Source organism: Tinamus guttatus, unplaced genomic scaffold (genome assembly GCF_059628265.1).
Source record: "Tinamus guttatus ecotype Peru unplaced genomic scaffold, ASM5962826v1 Tinamus_guttatus_pri_ptg000025l, whole genome shotgun sequence".
NCBI classification, from domain to species: domain Eukaryota; kingdom Metazoa; phylum Chordata; class Aves; order Tinamiformes; family Tinamidae; genus Tinamus; species Tinamus guttatus.
Window position 1 is genome coordinate 2,139,086 of NW_028288559.1, and position 13,328 is coordinate 2,152,413.

Here is a 13,328-nt window from a genome sequence, read left to right on the forward strand (position 1 = left end):
CTAGATGCACTTGCACAACGTGAATGTTGAAAGTTTGTTTTCAGAGGTGCTCAGGGGGTTATATGTGAAATTTATAGACAACAGATACTCGAGTATTTTAAAATGAAGCCCTTTCCCCTTCTGTTCTTAGAATTGCTTTGTCAAGCACAGGTACCTCTCCTCCACTGGTGGGTTGGTCTCGTTGAGCTGCAGAGCTGCAGATGCATGTTAAATTATGTATTTTCTCTCTCCCCATTTCTCTTTTACCCAGTAGGTTGTTTCTGGGTGCGTGAAATCTCAGTCCCTGGTTGGTGTATTGTGTCTGATGTACTGATAGCTGCTGGTGGTGTACGGGGTGCTACAGATGAAATGACTGATAGCTGGTATTTCTAAAGCCCTGAGTGATACTGCCGTGCCTTTCAGATGGAGAATTACAGAAGAATCAAAGGAAAAAAATGTTTAATTGTTTGGTTTTATTCTTTAAACTGCACAGCAGTCTAGCAGAAATCACTTTGGGAAAGGTCCAAATTAAAACCAGCAGCAATAATCATTTCATTAAAGCTTCCAGTGCCAAATCAGAGGATAATCTCTTCTTGGGATTCATTTCCAGCATTTTTAGGAAAAAAAAAATAGCAGTTAGATCTGATTTCTTAAGCTTCTGTGTAGACAGAGCAAGTATTTTTATTCTAGTGAATTGTCTGCCTTAACTTGGGATCCCTTTGCAAGCACAGAGAGGAATGTCAAAACTAAGTAAAAACAGGGTATTTTAAGTTAACAAAACTGATCTTGATTTTTCTCCTCTGCCCATTTATGCTTCAGAGATTAAGGGTCAAGATGACTTCAGTGTGAAAACTCTTGTGTTCAAAACTTATGTTCCTTGTATAAGGAAAATGTCCCCTCAGAGTGCTACCAAAGCTGTCAAAAATAAAGCCAACAGCATCAAATATATTTTAACTCTGTGTTTGTAGAGAGATGTCAAATATCATCCAATGTAGACACAATAATTAGCTTAAAACAGTAAACAATAATTCAGAGGAAGGTATAGAAAGAGTGAAAATGAGCTTGTAATGGTAGCTCATCATATAGTTGTTTCACGTTGTTTTGAGTTCGCACAAAAGATTTTGCATTATTCAAGCTGAGCAATGAAATGGTGATGGAAAGAATGGAAAGCAGTTTGAGAAACATGATTGCATGTTTAGGCACATATTTAAGTTCGCAAAGCTATTTCAAAGAAATAGAGAATTAAATTTTTGATCAAGCTGCTAGTCTGTTAAAATTCAAGGGCTGGGGGTGTTATTTAGCAGCATGTAACGTGAGTCTGAACTGTAATCTCCATCGTTGTAAGCAACCATACCACTGTTGTACCTAGCATGATGTACTGAGGTCTTCTCTGCATTTTTGTGTGAGATACATGAAATATTTTGGATTTTTAAATGGCAGACAGCTTTCTACAGTTACAAGTTAGTATCATGAAGCCTCAACCCAATCACTGGCAATATTATGTCTCTTCAATCCATATTAATAATTCAGTGTGAAATATCATTGTGATACTTGTAGCCTGAACATGCTGTCAGAGATGGAAAGTGTTTATATTTTGGGGCACATTATATTAAAACTAGGAAGCATTAGCATGCTGCGTACATTTACATGCGTATGGGAAACTTGACATTTTAAAAACAGCCTTTTGCTGGTTGGTTCCTCTTGATTTCTCCCTGGGTGCAGTGCTGATTGGCACCTAGTGTCTCCCGATAAAGCTGCCAGGTGGACAAGTTGGACCTGTATCGCAAGGTGTAGTCACTTCTGGCCTCCTCAAGGGATGGGGTTCTTCAAGCACGTTGGATTTGGTCCCTCTGCTCAAAGTAGCTCTTGCTTTTGTGTTTACTTCAGGAACTGCCTCCCATCTGCAGCCAGCGACTTCACCCAACCCCCAGTGTGGCCGGGGCTGCAAGCAGACGTCTCCCGCTGCAACCTGTCCTATTCGCAATGCAATCGACCTCCTGAAAGCCAAGGCTTATGTGATCAAGCCTTCCTTTGAACTTCCGCCTTCTCGTTAGCAGCGCAAAGCTTTGTCAGGCCGTTGTAATAAATCGTATTTTAATAACTGCTAAACCCTTTGAACGTAAAGTTTGCCAGCGACACTGGCAGGGATTAAATACTTGTACTAAGTTCTTGGCGCTTTGGGCCTAAACCTATTAGATGCTGTATGTGGGGATGAGGGTTTGCCTTGGAAGGAGGGCTGACTGTGGTCAGTAGTAACAAATGTGTTTGGTAACAGCGTAAGGAGCGTGGGAATGGGCCAGACCTGCCAGCAGTGCAACTGGGCTTTTTTTCCCCATCTGGTGATAGCCCTGTGTATTTTCTTTTTCCCAGTGTTTCTGCCCAGACTTCCTTCATGCTCTCCTGGGCAGGCCGTGGGCTCTATCTGCTGATGTGGGTTTTCTTGGAAATCGTCCCTGCTGCAAGAGAGGCGGGAATGAAGCAATACTCGCCTCTGCTAATAAGTTACTTAGGAGCAAACTCCATGTCTCACTGCAGCCAACGGCACAGCTCCTGCTGACCTGCCTGGGAGCCGTGCTTCATCCTCGGAGCGCTGCAGTGCATTCCACACTTTCAATCCACCACTTCTGCCACCAGCTCCCTATTCTGCTGCTTGAATCCGATTGCTGAGGCTTTGCAGATGTAAAGCATTATGTTTTCCTATGAGTGGAAGGTTGCCACAGGCTACAGATGTAAAACTTTCATAATAATTGCCCTAATTCGAAGGAGAAAGATGACCGCTTTATTGCTAAGGCCAATAATCTGTGTGCACATAAGAACAGCAGATGTCCATCAAACAATAAGTATCTTTTTCCTTGTGTGTAGTTTGCAATTAATTACAATCTCTCTCTCTCTCTCTTTCCCCTGCCCCCTCTTTTTTTTTTCTCTCTTTAAACCTGCTGCAGCAGACGGATAAACCAGAAGCTGGAATCTTGACTTCTGCCCTAGATGCTCTGTCAGTGTTTTGTACTTGGTAGGCTCAAAGGGCTATAGAGGAAATAGATTTCTTGTAGCTAATTGTAAATATGTGGTGGGTTAGATAAATCACATTTCCTTACAGTCAATAAATAACTGTTTACAATCAGTAAACTACTGATTGGTTTCTGACATGAACCATTTTTCTGTGCAGTCAGTTAACTGGCCAGAGACTGAGTAGTATGTGCATGCATCAGGATCTTTCCGTAATGGGCAAAATTGTCTTTATTTGACCGTTTCAGGACATAATATGGAAAAGAATCCAGCAGGCTGGAAATAGCTTTTGTGTATAATGGATGAATGCGGAAGGCTATGTTGCATCCAAAAACGCTGCAAGTCTGAACTGGGCTCTAATAAACTTGCAATATCTTTCCTAAAATGTAAGAAAGACATTGTAAGCTTATTGCAGGCTGCATCTGTGCCGAGCTCGGCACATCCATTAAATGGCTGTGGCATTCGTTTCTACTAATGCTTTTGCTGTTACTGGAGGAATAAAGTAGAATCTGCCTTTCTGGTGGTTAAAAGGAAATCTTCCCAAGAGGAAATCCTCTCCGTCCCAAGCTTGCTCTTGCAATGTTCATTTATAACTCTTACATAACTCTCTATAACTCTTGCAGTGTTCATTTATACTGCATTATGTTGGTTCTTAACATTACGTAAGTGTGATGACCTGTCATGGCTATCAGCTCTGATTCAACGCTTTCATTAACTTTGCCACATGAAAGGTCTAATCTCTTCTGTTTACACAGTAAAGCAGCAGCAGAGATAGAGCATGAGTGGCTGCTCTCTGCGGCCTTCATCTGGCCATGTTGTACTAGCTTTGCAGTGAAGCCCCGTCAACAGCGGTGGCTGCCAACACAAGTCTTGGGATGGTAGCGGTAAAGGCAGCGGGGTTCAGACCTGGAAGTTTACAATGTAATGTGGTTTGCTGTGTTTTTGTATATATATTGTCATCACTGTAAAGCACACATGCCAGTTCCTGAAGACTTGTGGCATAACCAAGAGTAAGCACAAATAAATGGAGCAGGGCGAATAGATGAGATGACTGCCAGAAGTGGTCTCCTGCCTCAGCTATTCCATGATGCTGCATTTCTTAAATTATTTGGACAGTATGAAGGACCCATTGCTTGGTCTAGTAACCCAGAGAGATGAGGGTCTTACTGTCCTCTATTAATAGGAAGGGGAGGTTGCATTTCCTGTATGTTTGCTGTTGGTGGAGACCCTGCATGTGCACTGTTCAGCTGGCTTGTATGCAGGTGGGACATGCAAAAATGCAGGCACAAAAAAAGGGCTTGGAGAGGGTCAGAGAAAGCTTATGCAGTTCATGTGCCAAGACAGCCTTTTCTTATTTGCCCAGTTATCTGGAAGCTGATGCTAATGCTCAAATGTTAATGCCTTGGAAATATTAGGCTGATTATTGCAGTACGTTTCAAGAATAATGCACTATATTTTTTCCAGGGTTGGAAAGGACCCGCAGAGGTCTCCCTGCTGTCCTTGGTCCCAGTGGAGCCGGTGGCTCAGGGCTACGTCCAGGCCAATTTTGAGCCTCTCTGAGGATGGAGGCTCCAGAACCTCTTGGGCAACCTATGCCAGAGTTTGACCACCCTCGTGGAAAACATTTTTTACTTACTTATGGTTGGAACTTGCCTTGTATGAGCTTGGGTGCATTGTCTCTTGGCCTTCTGCTGAATGCCTCCCATCTTCTCTGCAGTGTGATGATGTTTTATTATTTGCAGCCTGAAACAGTCTCTAAGTAACCAGTACTGCAGTGCCACTGTTTTTGTGTAAAGCTGCAACAGCCCTTTTCTACAGAGAAAAGCATATACTTTTGGGAATCTGAATTATTTCGTTCGTTCAGAGGCTATTTCTTCTTGCTTCTTATGATGCTTGAAAAGTTGCTAGATGGGGAGAAAAAACATTGTCACAGTGCACAGAAGGGATAAAAAAATCCATTTTCTTGTTCTCTAATATTTTCCAGGGAACGACAATATTACAGATTAACACTTACAAAGCAAGAAACTTACTAACTAGACTACCTACAGGCATTATTTCACTCTGCTAAAACTCAAAAATAGCAAGTTAAATTGTTCTATTTCTGCTTCTGAGCCTTCATTAAGGAAAGACCCTGAAAAAAATACAGGATGGGCAAGCGGAGGGGGATATATGTGCAGTTTGCATGTCCACTACATGTGTAGAGCAGCCCTTTGCTAACAACCTTTTCTGGTTTCACAGCTCTGTGAACATGACTCTAGGTAAGACCTGCTCACCAAAGTATATGGTTTAATTAAAGTGCTTACACAGAGTGATCCTTGTTTCATCTGATAGCCAGAGAAGAGGAAAAGTTACTCCGTGACCAGGAATCCGCTGTGTGCAGAACAAACAATGATGATTCCTGGGGAAATTCCATGCAATCTCCAGCCTTTGCAGCCTGTAGTAGAATCAAACTAGACTTTCTACAGGCTATACTAATTTTCAAACAACAAGAATTTCTAAATTGATGCAGAGTAAATTGAAGATGTCTTATACATTATACAAGAAAAGCTTATTTTGGCCTTTATGATGGATGAAGATGAATAAAATCCTGTGCTGGAAACCTGGTAGTTCCCCAGAAATTAGTAATCTTGACTAGATTACATTGAACATACAATGCAGAGAGCACTCAAGTTAGTACCATTTCTACAAGCATGTTGCTTTCAAAGAGATAATCTTCCAAGATGAAGGAGAAAAAAAAATGATGGAAATTGGGAGGAAATGTTTTTAATAGAAAAACGTGAATAGAAATTTTCAGTTCCTTAAAATGAATTTACTATGTAATCAAAAAGTTGTGTTGTGCAGTCAAGAAGAAAGATATTCCTAACAGGAAATAAGATTCAATAAGGAAGTGAAAGCAACAATTTGAAGTAAACAGTACATGAAAATGTTGAAGGAACTGTATACATAACCATCACCATAAATAAATCACTTTAGAAATTGATAACGAGAAACTAGAAATATGAAAGAAAAGCTCATGGCAGCTGTTTTTTAACATGCATTCCTAACAACAAGTCATAGTGATGGCATGGGGCCTTCTAAATTGTAATACATAAACTATCAAAATAAAAAAGGTTTTGGTACTTACCAAAACCAGAAAGTGATATGTCTGGGGATCAGCTAAAAACATTCCTCCCCTTGATGGCAAACTGTTCTTTTTTTTTTGTTTTTGTCTACAGAGGAGTCCTGTTCACCTGGAATATGAGTGGGGAATTGTGAAGGGGTTTGGTGAGATCCTCAGCGAGGCCAAAAGTGCATTTTGATGTGGGCTGTATCTGCTATGTGCTGGAGAAAGGAGGCCAAATCCTCCTCTTCGTGGGCCAAGGGCGGTCATTTTGGCTTTCCAGTTTCCATAAAGGTCCTTTGACAATCCTGAGAGTGCTACATTTACACAAGACCATACCAAGGCTTGAGTGTTGCATTGAACTAGTCTCCTTCAGCAAATTGTATTAGCTCCTTTTTGGTAAAGCTATGGCAAATTTACAGTATATGTACTTAGCTGTTCCCCTCAGGGAGGGGCGGGCTATATCTCAAGTGGCATTTGGGGGCTGGGATGCTACCTTGAAGTGAATATGCTGGCATTAATTTACTGCGATGTGCAGACAATGTGGAACCATTGAAACTACTGAAGTAGTTTCAGAAGGGTTTCTGTTTTTTTTTTTTTTTCTTATTAATAGTAGTAAACCCAGATTTTCCAGGTGGAAAAACTCTGAGCATGCCCCTTGCTCCCGAGAGTATTTTCAGGCCTGTAAAACTGCTGCTATTTCCCGAATACACTCCATTTTAAACTAAACTGTTCATTTCAGTAAAAAAGTCATATTTGGATTTCTGCATTCCCCCCCTCCTCTTTTTTGTTTCCTCCTAAATTTGGCCTCATCAAAATAAGTGACAGGAAGTCTTAATTCTTGTTCTGAATGTATGTTAAAATTCAGCTTTCTGTGAGCAGCAGGTCAAATAAGCCTGGTGTCCTATGGATTCGTGCCTTTTCCATGCAGCTCCTGCTCTCCCCCAGTCACGCATGACAGCGAGCAGCAGTTTGTCTAATGCTTGGGCCATGGAGCCAAAGTGAATGTATAATTTATGACATATAAAATTTTTTTGCAGTGTATGTTACTAGTTACGGGACATTGTTTTAAATGGGTATGTGTTTGCACTACACTGTAAAGTTGCTTCACAGTCAAATAGTGGATTGTATGGATGGTATTTTCTTCTTTTTTATAGATGCTATAGCTTTTTTTTTTTTTTTTTTGGCATCTGGAAAAAGTAAAGTGCAGGTAAAATGTTGTGAGATGCCAGCCCAGAAGAAGGGGATTAAATCCGGGAATGGGCTGCACAGTGCTAAGCACCTGCAGCAATGGCGAGCACATGCGGAGTCGGAGATGAACATATTTCTATAGCCGTACAGAAACACTCCTCAGAGCCAGGGCTACGTTCTTCAACTGGGCAAAGTATATAAAGTAGTAAGCACATTACCATGCCAGGTTTACTTTTATATTTTTAATAATTGTTTAGAATTATATGTATATATATTATTCAGTATCTCTTTATACGTGGAAATCCGCTCAGTTCAGTCAAATAATACGATCCGTCAGGAAAAGATCGATTATTATTATGACAGAAAATGAAACAAGCAATCGCCTCCCGCGCGGCAGGGCCTCCCACGCTCCTGCCGCCTTCCTCCTCCTCCTCCTCCCCAGGGTGGCAGGTGCGGCCGGGCCGAGCCGGGCCGGGCCGGGCCGGGCCGGGCCGAGCCGGGCTCGTCCTGCCGGAAGCGGCGGCCCGGGCACCGCCCGCCCCCTCGCTGGGCCGGCCTGGGCCGGGCCGGGCCGTGCCGGGCCCCGTGGGGCCGCGGGCGGAGCGGCGGCCGCAGTCTGCCCCGTGCTCCTCGTGCGCCGGACACCTGCGACATGGCCGGCGAGACGCGCGCCGAGCTGCTGCCCTTCGCGGCCTTCCAGGCCGGCTGTGCCGGCGCCTACGGCTACGGGCACGGCGGGGCCCTGGGCCGCCTCCGGGAGCGCGAGTTCCCCCGGCTCCGAGGTACCGGCACCGCGCGGGAGGCTCCCTGCGCCGCCCCAGCCTTCCCGGTCGCCAAGGGCTGGGCATGTGCAATGCATATGCAATATATATAATGCATATGCAATGTATGTAATATTTATATTATGCGTATATGGTATAACTGTGTCTTAAGCCTGCCACTGGGTCACTGAGCTCATCGTGCCCAGGGAGTTTCTCAGGACGTGTTGCTCCCCGTTTCTTCCGATAAGTTGGAAGAAGGCTGTTCGGAGCAACTTTTCCCTCCCTGAGGTGTACGTGATGAAAATGAAAGCAGGTTATGCCTTGAGGAGAAAAACAGCCTGTGGAAACTTGATTTGGAATAGGTTAATGAAGAGTTGTGAGTTGTTTTGTTGTTGTTTTTTTGGGGTGTCAAGATGCTAGAGCTTGATTTTGAAGCCTGGTATTAATCATCTAGACTGCATCAGTGAAAGGTTTGAGGATAATGAGGAGCTGATGGTGATAAATGGAGAAAGAGTCAGGAAAACACTGTTCGGTGACTGAATATTGCATAGACGTTTAAGCAGATGGCTTATCAAAGCTCTTGAATATGGGCTGTGTTTTTGGGACCTTCACCTCACAGCTTGGCGACCAAGCGAGTCTCACCAGTTGTGCCCAGTGTGCCGCTCTGGGCTCCGAGCAGGAGCAGAGCCCTGGCGTTTGCCTCCCTTTTGCAGAGGCTTTGGCTACTGAACCACCCTTCAGTCGTGCAGCTTGTTACAGTGAGCCACGGGTGATGGATAACTTGGAATATTTCCTGAAAAGGAAACAAATGTGAGGTCTAGAAGAGGCTCTGTTTTCATGTTAGCTAATTGAAACTTTGCACTGGTCAGGACAAAGTGACCTTGGTTGCACACTGCTTCTGCCCATCGCTTTCTTTTAGAAAGCGACTTTAGATTTTTACTGTTTTATCCAATTCATAAGTAGTCTTACTGATACCTTAAAAACTGGGTTATCTCCCTATTACGCAAAGATGTTTCAGTTTAATCCTTTATAGTAAAGTGACACTAAAGAGTGACACTAGGCTGAAGAGATGCTGAACTTGAGATGTCTAACAGTGGTATTGTGCCCTGCCTGTTGACTTGGGACATGCTGTAAGGATCTTTCCATCCCTAGAGGCATAAAAACAATTATGTTGCTTTTTACTTGGGAACAGAATATTTGCCTGTTTTTGGCAGTCAGTGTATTCAGTTGTTGTTGGCTGCTGGTGTCTGATGGTGCCTACTAGGGACCTCTGTGCAAATTGTGCCTTCTGAGGAGGGAGGAGAGCTCTTGTGCGCTGTAAACCTCCGAGCATAGGGTGCTGTGCCCCAGGTTTGAGCTGTAGTGTGAGCAGTTTGGCATGTGTCTGAGAGGAACATATAATGTGTGTGTGTGTTTGTGTGTGTGTGTGGAGAAAACATAGTCTGAGGGTTTCCCTTTCAGATGCTGTGAAGGATGAGAGCTACTGCCCTTCCCTCCAGCAGCAGTATGTGCCACTGTTGATAGAGACGTGCTAGATTTTCCCCTTTAAGCCAGAGTTTATCTTTCCTTCAGTAGTTGAAGGGCTGTTAGCCAATGGCTTCAGCAGCTCCTTCTAAAAATATACGTGGAGTCAGTGAAACTGATCCCAGTCTTACAGGCACTATTGAGTGCACAATATGTGACCTTGACTTTAATCTTGTGAACGGCGTGTACTCTTATCGCCAGTGTGCGTTGTAAATTGCTCTTCAGGAACGGGCCAAGAGATCGGTGGGAATTTATAGGGGCTGTTGTTAAGTAATGGGAATCAATATGCTTTCCATGATTTTTGTCATAGCAAAGAAAATACCAGCTCCAGTTTGTATCATACTTTTATAAAAGGAAGAGCTGACATGTGACTTGCAATGCTGCATTTAATCCTAAAATGCCTTTCCCATTTTCCTGATTTTCTTGTATTTTTCTCTTAGTAACTGAGTTTATTCAGTGGGTGTTTCCCAAGAGTGGTAAGGATAGCATTTCCAAGTAAAAATAAACAGTGTATAGTAGTGATCACATATTCCTGCAGGGCTGCCAATTGTCCGAAGATGGTTTTGGTTTGAGATGAAGTGCACTGTCACACTCTGTCACACGTACAAAGTCAAATAAGTAAAAGTGTAGTCAGCAGTAAGCATCTGTCAGGTCACATGTTATCAGGAATGGCAGTAAGAGCTCATAATATGTGTGATTATATAAAACTACTACTCCCAATGCAACTTGCCTGTTTAAAAACAACTCCTCCCTCCCAAGCTTTGGGTAATGGAATTGGCCTTACTTTTCTTCATATTGGAGTAATGTCCCCTGAAATGGTCACCTATACATGAGCTTATTCTACCCTTCAGTTAAGAAATAGTTGGATATTTAATCTGACTTTACTAGTAATGTGAAAAAATATATATTAATTATTTGCACTGAGATTTTGCTTCTGAGGAGAGTGGTTTGGATAGGCTCTTTTGCTCTCACAGGACACTGCTAGCAAACCCACTGAGAGTTATCTGCTTTGCCACAGGTTCTGGATTATCTTGTGTTTTGGCAGAGAAGTAGGAAGTGCATTCTGAGGTGCCAGCTCAGAGTGATTTTGTAGGCAGCCAGTGCTGGCGTTTGGTGAAGCTCATGCGGATGAGGGTGAGTTGCTCTCACCAGTGATTGCAGGTCTGACTTCCATTTCCTCTCTGGTTGGGGTGGCCTGCTTGCCTTCCCGAACCAGAACTTCTGCTAGGCCACTGCTTGGGATTGTTTGGGGTTGGACTTTGTTTTGTCCTTTTTATTGTTTATATATATATATATTTTAAGCAAAGTTCATTAGGATATTTGATTTAGGAGCTGTCTTCCACTCCTACTTGTGTTTATGCCAGCTATTGGTGATTTGCTGATTATTCGTAATTTTACCTGTGCTTTTAAATCTGTTAGTTTCTTGGTGAGGATTTGATGATTGTGGCTGTTCGGTAATAGCTTCTGTTTTTAATTTCCTGGAGCATGACCTAGCAATATTCAGGTCTCAACATGTGGTTTAAAAACTGGTTTGGAGGATTTGTTTATTTTGTCTCCCTGTTTCTAAGCTCTACACAGCACTGGAAGGGAGGCGTGTGGCAAGTTACAATCCCATTCACCACTTGTGGGGAGAGTTGTGAGTTCCCTGGAGGCCCTGGCCACGGGAATAGTCCTGGGGAAGACCCTACCTCCTGGCAAGCTCGGATGGTTTCAGTTCTTTGTGTACTGGGCAAGGTGAGGCCACGTGTGCTGTCCCTCTGGAAGTCTCTAGGCAGCTGAAGGCTGCCAACTGGGCTGGAGAGCGAGTCTCACTAAGTGACTTCATCTCTTGCTTGTCTTGAACAGGGGGGAAAAAAAGTCTTCTACACTTCTCATTTTTATGTTTGAATGTAAAAGCTTAAAAATCCACAGGCTTCTAGATGGAAACTTTCACTAGGCCCTGTTGTGGATTAAACTTTAGTTACTTGCTTTTATGGCATCCTAATTCATATTTAGGAGTCTTCAATGCCCTTTGGTTAAAAAAAAGAAGAGCAGCAAAACAGGCGTTCTGTGAAATGCTGATGCTGTTTGAACTCGGCCTTGCTGATTCTACTTGTTTGCCTTAGCACTTGGAGATTTCCGTCAGCGCAGCGTCACTGCCAGGTGCTATGCACATCATGTAACAAAAAAACCATGTACCCTGCGCGCAGGCTGGGGCCATGCAGAGGGCATAGGCTGATTCCCCCTGGCACTCTGCCAGGGTCCACTCATTCTAACTGGTTCTTTTAGATGCTCCACACATGCGGAGAGGGCGACGTTTAATATAAACGTTAACTTTGAAGATATTCGATGTTAGCAGAATGTTTGATTAAGCGGAGTGCTCCGGCAATGTGCTGGCAGCGCGCGCCTAGGCACTTCAATCCCAGCACCAAGGCGATCGCTGCTGCCAGCCTCCGTGCCGTGCTGGGAGGCAGTGTGTGGCGTGGAGCTGCTCAGGCCCCTTGCCCTCTTCAAATCCCTTGGCCACTTGCTGAGGTTTTATGCTCTGTGTTGGGCCGAGCCAGGTACGCGCTGGCCTTGCTAATCTCTTGAGTTTATTGGAGGAGGCTGCTGTTTGGCAGCTAGGAACACCAGAAGACAGGCTGGATTAAGATGGATTTAATGGGTGGAGAAAGCGTCCTCCATAGACGCTGCAGTCATGGGCAGCAGAGCTGCACAGCTACACGACAGCTGTGTTGTAGACACCTGTGTTCAGGCCAGGTCTTTGTGTTTCCCGTTGGCTTTGATACAGCCATAGCCATTACCTAAATATGCCATTATCAAAAGAATTGGTATCAAAGAGAAACTGTATGTGGAGTATGAAGTGCATTTAGTAGAGCATGTTTTAACTTTAACTACTTCAGCTTCAGATTTTTTTTTTTTCTCACAGTTACAGGATTAGTAGATATTGGTGGGAATTTCTTTTCCTGTGTACCAGGAGTCAAAAGGTTATCAGTGGTCAGCTTTGTGCAGAACTGATCTTTGACTTGATTATCTGGTGCTGGGTGATCTTTTGCACTTTATGATGGACGTAGCTCTTAGTAAATAGCAGTCAGTGATACTAAGCTGTTAGAATATTCTGGCACGGAAGGAATTCTAAGGTACTTGGGAGGCAAAAAATATCCTCGAAGATATAGGTGTCTTCTGTTTCTTGAACTGTACAGTTGAGTTTTGACTTCAGATTTGGTGTTGATTACCCTATAGAGGGTAATAGAGCACCATTACGCTGACTTCATAAGTGTATGGAGCATGGATTCACCAAGGGGAAGTCTTACTTGACTAACCTGATAGCCTTCTATGATGGAATGACCAGCTGGATAGATGAGGGGAGAGCGGTGGATGTCATCTACCTGGACTTCACCAAGGCTTTTGACACCGTCCCTCACAACATCCTCCTGGGCAAGCTCCGGAAGTGTGGGATAGATGAGTGCACAGTGAGGTGGATTAGGAACTGCCTGGATGGCAGAGCTCAGAGGGTGGCGATCAGCAGTGCCGAGTCTAGTTGGAGGCCTGTGGCTAGCGGTGTCCCCCAGGGGTCAGTCCTTGGTCCAGTCCTGTTCAATTTATTCATCAATGACCTGGATGAAGGCACAGAGTGCTCCCTCAGCAAGTTTGCTGATGATACCAAACTGGGAGGAGTAGCTGATACCCCAGAGGGCTGTGCTGCCATCCAGAGGGACCTGAACAGACTGGACAACTGGGCGGTGAAAAACCTCATGAAATTCAACAAGGCCAAGTGCAAGGTCCTG

General features: G+C 43.9%; 1 protein-coding gene across 1 annotated transcript in view; it reads left to right on the forward strand.

The window, feature by feature from the left end:
* The first annotated feature begins 7,928 nt into the window (after positions 1-7,928).
* The window catches only part of MOCOS (molybdenum cofactor sulfurase), a 209,524-nt gene continuing 204,124 nt past the window's right edge, over positions 7,929-13,328 (forward strand). The window contains exon 1 of the mRNA XM_088525988.1: positions 7,929-8,058. Within this exon, the coding sequence (XP_088382114.1) occupies positions 7,929-8,058 (130 nt within the window). The remainder of the gene's footprint in view (positions 8,059-13,328) is intronic.